General features: G+C 42.1%; 1 protein-coding gene across 1 annotated transcript in view; it reads right to left on the bottom strand.

Moving 5' to 3' along the window:
- Positions 1-6,193: 6,193 nt before the first annotated feature.
- LOC145407418 (putative neural-cadherin 2) overlaps positions 6,194-10,291 on the bottom strand; it is a 138,271-nt gene continuing 134,173 nt past the window's right edge. The window contains exons 26-27 of the mRNA XM_080278346.1: positions 6,552-6,719; positions 6,194-6,345 (exon numbers count right to left, since the gene is read on the bottom strand). Coding sequence (XP_080134472.1) covers positions 6,194-6,345; positions 6,552-6,719 — 320 coding nt within the window. The remainder of the gene's footprint in view (positions 6,346-6,551; positions 6,720-10,291) is intronic.

Raw genomic sequence — 10,291 nt, 5'->3', positions numbered from 1 at the left:
CAATATTTAACCTGAGAGCGCACATATTACTGTAAATTTTAGGTAACTTCTTGTCAGTGAAAAAGTTACAGACTTGGTACAAGAATCCATGTTTCCTTGAGGCGGTTTGAGCAAGTGATCTGACATGAGAGGTCCAGCTGAGCGCATTGTTAAGTGAGACACCGAGAATTTCAATACTTTTGGAGGTGGGAATATTAGTAGCACTGAAGGTAATATACGAATCTGGCAATATCTGCCTATTAGTAAATTTTATATATTTGGTTTTACTAACATTAAATGAGACAAGTTGTCTTGTCCCCATTCACTGAGCTTAGATAAGTCTTGATTTATGGAGATGGCTGTACTGAGTTGAGAGTTAGAGATATTAGACTTTGAAAATGGGTGCTTGAGTGTGGATGAACTATGAAGTGTTGAGTCATCTGCATATGCATGGATGGGACTGTGGGTGACAGATAAGAGATCATTAATATGAACCAGGAACAGAGTTGGTGCCAGAACTGATCCCTGTGGCATGCCAACATTAATTGAGTGGATTGGAATATACTGTACATCATCTCCTTTTACTCATCTTTTTCTGTCACTGAGATGTGAGGAAAGCAGAGGAACAAAAGATGTTAGTCCATAGCAAGAGAGTTTGGACAGCACTCTCTCTCTCTCTCTCTCTCTCTCTTAAATTTATCATCATCATCATCATCATCAGGTGATTGAGTGTTCACTGCAGCACCAGCCTATCCCAACCGAAGTGGGAATGATACAGCCTACATATCTCTACCAAGTGGCTTAAGCTGTCTGGTAGAGATTGTATGTAGGGTGAGAAGTGCTTGTAAGTGTGACTGCAATGTTGGAGTGGCTTTGGATGTGTGTGTTGTCTGTGAAGCAAGTGTAATCGGCCCATGCAAGCCTACTGGGAGCAAGCATACATTTTTATGCTATGCAACACGGGTTCAGCCACGGCACTCCTTGTGTCAGCCAAAGCAGTACGTGGCCAGGTGAACTCTCCAATAGTTTTTTCTTTGGCGCTGCACGAACCCTTGTTCTCCCATGTACGGAAATGCTCACTTTATCAATATACCACAGAGGCTCCATATATATCTATATATATATATATATATATATATATATATATATATATATATAATAGGGATGTATCGGATGTCAGAATTTAAACATCCGCAGATATGGATGTGAATGCGGATATCATGTTTCTGTATCTTGCGGATGCGGATGAGGATGCGGATGTCTGTATCTAAAACCGCGGATGCGGAGGCAGATGCGGATATGAAACTATGACATCCTCGAGGATGCAGATGCGGATGCGGATGTTTTCAGGATATACTGTTGCATGATCATTTAACTAAAGCTCGGCCTTTGGAGACAGCTGCCAATCCCTTATCCCGGCCTTGGGAACTGATTTTTTCCTACTTTTAAAATATTCATAATGAACTCAGCTGCTGTAAAAAATAGTGTTCTCAGACAGAGGTACTTTCAGCACCTTTCTTTAACTTACTGTGACACTTCCTTAGCCACAGTCTACATAACACACACACACGCACACGCACACAGCCATACACACCAACATAAATGCATTTTGGCTCCTATTAACCCTGTTAGACACTACAAAGTACCAAGGTAGGTGTATTACCCATATGACTCTTATTGACTTGGTGGAGTTAGTCACAGCACTTTGGTCTTGTGCAGATCAAAGCACTATAGAATAACTACAAAATCATCACCCTTATGACCGCCTACCAGGGTAAACAGTAAACACAACAAGCAAGTCGTATCACGGAAAAACACTAATGTTTTTGTTTATAACGAAGGCATTGTATTTAGTATATCCACCACATCCGTTTTGTGTCTCGTTCAAATGCGGATGCGGATGCAGATGTTTATTAAAAAATATATATATATATATATATATATATATATATATATATATATATACAGTAATCACTCCAATTTCCGACGTAATAGAGCCATAGGCAGGTCCGGATAGTGGTCCTGTCTGGATATTGGGCCCCAGCTTATGGACTTGTACTTATGGACCCTAACTCAGAGAAACACCTATACAACTCCCTCTGGACATGCATAGCACCTATTTAAGACCCAAATCACACCAATAAGGCACATAAAAGACTGAAATAAATGCAAAAGAAACATAAAATGAGGGTTTAGAAGTAGGTTCATACAATATTAAACATTCTGGTGACTGGCTCCTGGACTGGTACTTATGGACCCTAACCTAGCCTAACTCAGAAAAATACCTTCCTACTGCACATGCATAGCTCCTAACACCCTATTCACACCAATAAAGGACATTAAAGAGTGAAATGAGGTAAGTATAGTATGGAAAAAAGTACAGCATGAAACATTCTGCCTACTTACAGCAAGTCCATGGCCACCTCAATGAATAACCGCCTCCTCTCGGACTCTGACAGTAAGAAGGATTTCCTGAAGCACTTCTAGTACACTTTTCATGAAGTCTTGCACTGAACTTAGTCAATCGCACACAGAAGTCCTTTCTCTTCACAGTGCGCACTCTTGTCTAACTAATGCTCCATTGTAACTTACTAAGTGTTGCACTCTGCACTTTAACTTTTCCCATTCTTCTAATAATTTTCCAAAGCAAAAACAAACAAGTCTATTTACGTTAAATTTTGTTCCAAATGAGTCTTTTCTCTCACAACTGTAAATCCTTAACACAACACACTGTTTTTTTCACTGCACAACACTGTAAATTCCCGTGTGGTCTAGTGGAGAAGTTCTTGCTGTTTATTCACTGTCAGAGTCTGAGAGTATCACTGGCAGGTGACCTAGGGGTGCGTCGCTGGGTCGTGGTGATGGCGTACCCACTGCAGATGACTCTGAAGACAGCTGCAAACTCATGTCGAGCGGTGACTCCACCGTGGCGGATGTGCTGGGCTGTGGCTCGGAGCATGAGGGCCTGTCTTGGGGAGGCAACGGAGTGGAGCCAGGGCTGGCCACAGGGGGGGTCACGGACCTGAAAAAACTGTCAATGGTTAATTGACGCAATGACCGACGATTCTGGCGATTGATGATGCGCTGCCTGAAAGCACGCACTTCCTCCACAAGTCCCAAGGGCCCCATCTCCCTGTCGCAGTCCGGGTGTTCCAGGTAGTCTAGGACGAACTCTAGATGTTCCCGGAGTGCGCTCAGCTTGGGGATGGCTGGAGTAGTGTCCTGCTGAGAGGAGTCCGCATCATCATCACCTTCCTCGTCGGAATCTTCAAGCTCGGTACTGACACCTGCAACTGAAGATGCGATCTCGATATCAGACAATGTCTGATACCCAGGATTGCCCTCGTCGTCATCCAACCACTCACGAACATCGTCCACATCAACATCGTCGCCATGCGTACGTAGCCGTGCATGGAAGTCATCCACGTCAAACCCTAGAAAATCGTACTCCACATCCGTTCTGAGAAGCAGGCGAGACCAACCATTTTCTAGAGTCTTCACAGGGACTTCCTTCCATGCACTAGCCCAGTTGTACAGCACAGACTTGATGTTGTAGCGGCGAAGGTTTTCCAAAGTCCCCTGGCCTCGTGTGTCCCGTCCCTCCCTGCGCTCGTCCTCGTCCTCGAGAACAACCATCACCTCATCCAGGAACTTCCTTCGGTATAGGCGCTTTGTTGCCACGATCACTCCTTGGTCCATTGATTGGATGAGAGCAATTGTATTAGGTGGCAGAAACATGCACCTAATCCGGCCATTCTTAGCAACCAAGTCTTTGTCACACGGGTGGGCAGGTGCTTTGTCGAGGAGAAGGAGGGCCTTTACCTGGTCGCGCGGGATTCCCAATGTCTTCATCTGGTAATTGATGACCTCCTTGACGAAGTGGCGGTGGAACCAGTTTTTGAAGATCACGGCTGTAAACCATGCCTTCAAAGAATGGTACCAGACGACAGGAAGGAACGACAGGAAGGACACGCATCATATATATATATATATATATATATATATATATATATGTGTGTGTGTGTGTGTGTGTGTGTGTGTGTGTGTGTGTGTGTGCATGCAGCAAAGCTTCACTATGCCAGAAATGAGATTTCAGTGTTGAAAAATACAATCTTTTTTAACTTTTTCGTCTGTTTGACACTTTCATTTCTGAGCAAGTCACAGTGTCTGGTTACAGAAATTAAGTATCATTTTGCTGGTGAAGTTACCAGTATCTTACCTGATGTTATTCCCGGTCAAGGCACTCCACTTAGATTCTCTGGAGATTTCCTTCTTTGCATTATTTTCTCACATTCTCTGAGTATATTGAGATGCACAGACGACCTATTCTCTATCAAAACCATTATATTTCTCCCAAAGGGCTACAACACACATTAACTCCTTCCAGCACGAGCATGGATTTCAAGCGAATTCCCACAGAATGAATATTTCATGACTAACTAGAATATACATGAATATACCCGACACTGTTCAGTCATCGGCCAACACCGAGATGCTCTCAGTGTACACAGGTTTCGAACTTGCTTTGTTTAGTGTTTTCACGAGCAAGTCTAGGGACGCCCGAAACTCTAAAGAGGCACTGATTATCACAGTATAAGCACCGTGAATCTCGTCCCTTATGCAGCCTGAACGTTCAACGATGAAAGTGCTGCAGTGATTGATAAGTTTATTTAATGTCTTCATAATAGTGAGAGATTTTTTCCTCTCTGTAATACCGATCCTCCGTCCCTAACCCAGTAACTTAAAAGTTCAACTACATCACTGGAAAAGCAGCTTAACCATATAACCAAAACCTTGATGATGAGTAGGCTATCTGTTAAGTCAGATGACTTTCTAAAGTAAAAAGCTTCTTTCAGAATTCTCACGCATCTTTAATTCTGACTATCAGTTCAACTGCCCAGCATGGTTTACACAATCGGGATGTATAGGCGGGGGAAGGGGGGGGGGTCCTCAGTCTGACCAGTGGCTACCCAGGGTCTCTGGTCTCTAACTGGCTTAGTTCATGTCTTATGTGTTGTGTTTTAAGTAAAACATGAATTAAAAATGTAACTATGAGGTGGAGCAAACAGTAACTGCAACTCACCACGTCCGTCCCCGCACACGACTCATTCCCAGTTGCACACACCACGAAGCAAAGTATCCACATGCTAGAAAGCGTGGTCAACACAGTTTGCACAGTTCATGTGTCAGAACCCTTAATGTTAGGGATAATATTAATTCAGTTGTAGCAGCACTGCGAAACAATTAGTACATACTTTTAGCTTAAAAGTACCATGCTACTTGGGAAAGTGGTCTTATCTCACCGACTCTTGAATAATTTTTTTTAAACCTAAAAGCCTTATCTCTTTAATGTTCGTTACTTCTTCTGAAGCATGCATATATTTAAGAATACTGTCCGCATACTCTATCCCCTCTTCCTAAAGTGACACAGCAGAATATTAAAAAGCTTAAACATATGTAACTGAAATAGTTTATTATTGCATATCGGGAGTTTACTGTTTACAATAGATTCAAAGGTAAAGAATTCAAAGGAAAGAAAAATGAGTGCTTTAAAAATGTGTTTTATATAGTCTACAAATATATAAAATTTAGTACATGAATAGCTGAGGCTGATGATACAATAGAAAGTTAAGTAATTTGTGAGCTTTTAAAACATTCAAAGTCAGATTTTTTTAAGAAATGTAAAGACCATGAATTTTGTTATCATTACGGAGTATTCCACACCAGTCAATTACACACACACACACACACACACACATACACACACACACACACACACACACACACACACACACACACACGATACTTACAACTCACGCGCTCTAATAACGTTACCCACATTCACGCCCCCCCCCCTCTCTTATTCTCAAATGAAACTATATCCAGTCTGCCAAAAGCTAATATGATATTCCCTGAGTAAAGATTTTTCTTGACGACAATACCAGCGTAAATACATCGTGCCAGACAGCTTACATGTGTTTTACTTTGATTACTTCCATATCCCATTTGCCTCTTGTTCTTGTCTGACCAAGAATGTTTTTCATCAAACCGACACTTTCATGAACCACCATTTGTGTCTGTGTGTGAAGTTACGTGGTTTAGCTGGCCGTGGTCAGCTCGCGTCTGTGTGTGATGTGTGTGTATACGGCTGAGGTGGCCGTGGTCAGCTCGTGTCTGTGTGTGACATGGATGTATACAGATCAGCTGGCCGTGGTCAGCTCGTGTCTGGGTGTGTGATGTGTTTAAACTCTGCTGGCCGTGATCTGCTCGTGCCTGACGGTGAGGGGGGTTGGGGATCCTTTGAAGGAGGCGCCGTAGTGGTGGACTCGGGTGGGGCGGGGACAGGCCCAGGGGAGGAGGAGGGGCCTGATGGGAGAGGTACGCGCTTATGTTAGTGAAGAGGAGCAGGATCAGCACGAGATGTTTAAAGAGATGCGTTAGTTTTCAAGAAAGTAGGCGATCTTTTATATTACCATGCACAATCAGATCGTGCAAAGAGATTATGATACAAATAACAATAATAATCGATGATGAGGTTTACATTTTTAAAAATCATTATTGCTAAGATTTACCTTCCAGTGTCTTTCCCTTGCTGGAGTCCTGCTTAAAATTTGGTGGGTTTGGCTTTAGTGCAGGCCACCTGGCAGCCTCAGGCAGGTTCTGAAGGATGTCTATCACTTCCTGGAATCCTGGCGTCACCTGATTCACGCTGCCGCGATCAAGAAATTCCTCCTTTACACCTGCGGGATACAATAATGTAATGTGAGCACAGAGCCATGCCTGTACTCAATGTCCTCTATAGAATTAGCTCACTTGCAGCTATTTCACATTTTATTTGCATTTCTCTCTCTCTCTCTCTCTCTCTCTCTCTCTCTCTCTCTCTCTCACACACACACACACACACACACACACACACACACACTCACACACACACAAACACACACACACACACACACATATATATATATATATATAGATATATATATATATATATATATATATATATATATATATCCGTTTATGTATCAATCTAAATCTATTTATCTATCTATCTATATCTATCTATCTAAATCTATCTATATAGGCTGCTTCACCCAAAGAAAGGGGAGGTAGCCGAGAGAGATCATCACACTCCCAATTTACTTATTCACACACACACACACACACACACACACACACACACACACACACATTTATTCGTATCTTAGCCCAAACGGAAGAAGGAACAGATCCTCACTGCAGCACACCACACTAGGGTCAACTGCGCAGTGCAATCAGCGACATCCGCAGCAGGGCCCGACAGCAGAGCTGGTTTACTCCTGCCATATCATCATGGACCCATCCCCTTACCTGCACCTGGCCTGATCAGCTGATCACACCAAATGCGAGAGAATATCCCCTCAGGGCTGGGTCACCATTTATTCATTCACAGTTTCTCTCCAATCATTCCTATCATGCACAGCCACTCTTCTTGATCTACAGACATCCCCCTCACATCCAACGCTCTCTTCACACTGTCTATCCATTCTATTCGTGGTCTTCCTCTCAGCCTTACATCTCTCACATCCGATCCAGTTATTTTTTTCACCAATCGCTCTTCATCCACTCTCACCACACATGCCCAAACCATCACAACACTCACTGCCCAATTCGATCAGCCATCTCCCGCATAACTCCAGTTCTCATTCGCATTTCATCATTTCTCACTCGATCCATACGTGTCACTCCATACATACTCCTCAGACACCTCATCTCTGTTACATTCAAACTCTTCCTCTCTGCTACACCCATATTCTATGTTTCAGCCCCATATAACGCAGTCGGTACCACAACACCCTCATACAGCGATCTCTTTACATCCATCCTAAGCATGCGACATCTAAACACTTTTTTTTTCATTCCTCCCAGCACCTTTCCTACTTTATTCCTTCTAAACTTCACTTCTACATCTATTCTTCCATCCACAGTGTCACGGGGGGATGTAAAATTATGAGTTAATAATGTTGGATGTTACTTGAAAACAGAGACAAGGAATTAACTTGTGAAAATCAAGCAGCAAGTTTTACTTTATACCGGCTTACTTCGCCGATTCTCTAAGGACGAGAATTTATAAAGTTGCTCAACAGTACACAGCAGAGACTAATTACTCACGAATGCTGTTTGTAGTGCTGTTAGCCTCTCGAGAAAATGACTCCACCCCTGACAATCAATAACTAATGCTAATAATAATAATGATAAACAGGTTCTTGCTGGTGCTTAACTCCTGGCTGACACAACGGATTTAAGTTTGATACAAAAGAACTGGCCTAAGTACCGGTTATGAATAATGTAAAGAGGTTGTGCAAACTAGGAGCGGCAAATAAAATAAGCTTAATGTAGAGAAATAAGTCACGTGTCTAATTACATTAAGCTCAGAGAAAAGAACTGTAAATTTATTGATTACAATAAAATAAATTTACGTTATATAAATCTCAAAATAAATTCAAAATAACAAGAAGAATATACTCACTCGCACATTCAAAAGCTAATCAAACTTAAGCCTAGAAAAACGAACAGAAATACTGGTTAGCGAAGAGGAGCCGAAACGAAAGTCTGGGCGCCTGTGATGAACATCAAAATGCTGTTATTCGCTGTAATCCCGCTTCGCCAATTCACCGTTTAGGTGGAGATTCAGGAACTCGCTGTACAATGGAGACGCTGCTCTACGTTGGGCACAAACGGTCCTATCCTCTAGGCGACTCAAAGCTGACTAAATTCAAACAGGGAAAAGAGGTAGGGGCTGGCCGTGTTTGCCGGAAGTAGAGCGTGGCCTAACTTCAACGGTCAACGGAAAGAAGGTGAACGATATAGGCTCACAACAAATCACTCAGTGAAAGCACTAATGTCGTGGATAAGAATGATCACTTGCGAAACAGTGACAAATGTTCTGAAAACCGTCCCGATCGAAGTGAATACGAGGGCGGTTGAACTGAGTGATGCCCAGTGGGAATTCCACTAGAGTTCGTGGTTTTCTCATTAAGGTACAATGTCACGAATTTATATAAATACGCTAGCGCGAATTCGTGACACAAAGCAACATGTGACCCTAAATACTTAAAACACTCTACCTCCCCAAGCAACTCACCATTCAAAACTACGTTCATCCTCCCACCGTCTACCAACCTCGTACACTTCATCACTTTACTCTTATTCTCCTTTACTCTCAATTTCATCCATTCACACACCTATCCACTCCTCTACCAACTGACTGAATCTCTCCTCTGAATCAGCCACCAGTGCAATATCGTCCGCAAACAGCAGCTGATTCAGATTCCACTCTCTACCATCACCAATCACCAGAGTCAAACCTCCACCTATCACTCTCGCATTCACCTCCCTTACAACACCATCCATACAAATATTAAACAACTAAGGCAACATCACACATCCCTGTCGCAGCCCCACTGTCACGGGAAACCTATCACTTACAGTATTTCCCATTCTTACACACGCTGTACTATTTACATAAAAACTGTTCACTCCTTTTAACAACCTGCCATCAAGTCCATACAATCTCAAAACAGTCCACAAAGCCTCCCTACCAATTCTATCATTCGCTTTCTCTAAATCCATGGCCGCCAAAAAACACATCCTTACCTTTCGCTAAATACTTTTCACACACTTGTCTCACAGCAAACACCTAATCCATACATCCCCTCCCTCCGCTAAAGCCACACTGATCATCACCAATCACTCTTTCTATACGCTCTCTAACTCTCTTAACTAATACTTCATCATACACTGTATACTGTATATATATATATATATATATATATATATATATATATATATATATATATATATATATATATCCATTCATTATCCAATCCTACTTTGCCCCATGAGGAGCGTAGGAGCCCGGGGTTAGGCAGTTAGTCCTGACATTTAAGATAAGAGTGACCAACCTCACTCTTCCCTGAGTGGCATTACGTGAGCCATAAACCCCAACCATCCCTTGGATATAAACTCTCTCTCTCTCTCTCTCTCTCTCTCTCTCTCTCTCTCTCTCTATATATATATATATATATATATATATATATATATATATATATATATATATATATATATAGAGAGAAAGAGAGAGAGAGAGAGAGAGAGAGAGAGAGAGAGAGAGAGACAGATAGATAGATATAGATATAGATAGATAGATAGACACAGAGATAGACAGATATTACACATATACATATATATACAATATATCCTTCCACTCAACTCTTCCTTCGTAAGTCTAACCCTCAGGCCTAGTATTCAAGGGCACACCATTGTCATTTTT

The sequence above is a fragment of the Coenobita brevimanus genome, chromosome 73, assembly GCF_032717465.1.
Source record: "Coenobita brevimanus isolate Jiangsu-jjx chromosome 73, ASM3271746v2, whole genome shotgun sequence".
Taxonomy (NCBI): domain Eukaryota; kingdom Metazoa; phylum Arthropoda; class Malacostraca; order Decapoda; family Coenobitidae; genus Coenobita; species Coenobita brevimanus.
The sequence above is the reverse complement of the archived record's forward strand: the minus strand, read 5'-3'. Positions and strand labels throughout refer to the sequence as shown.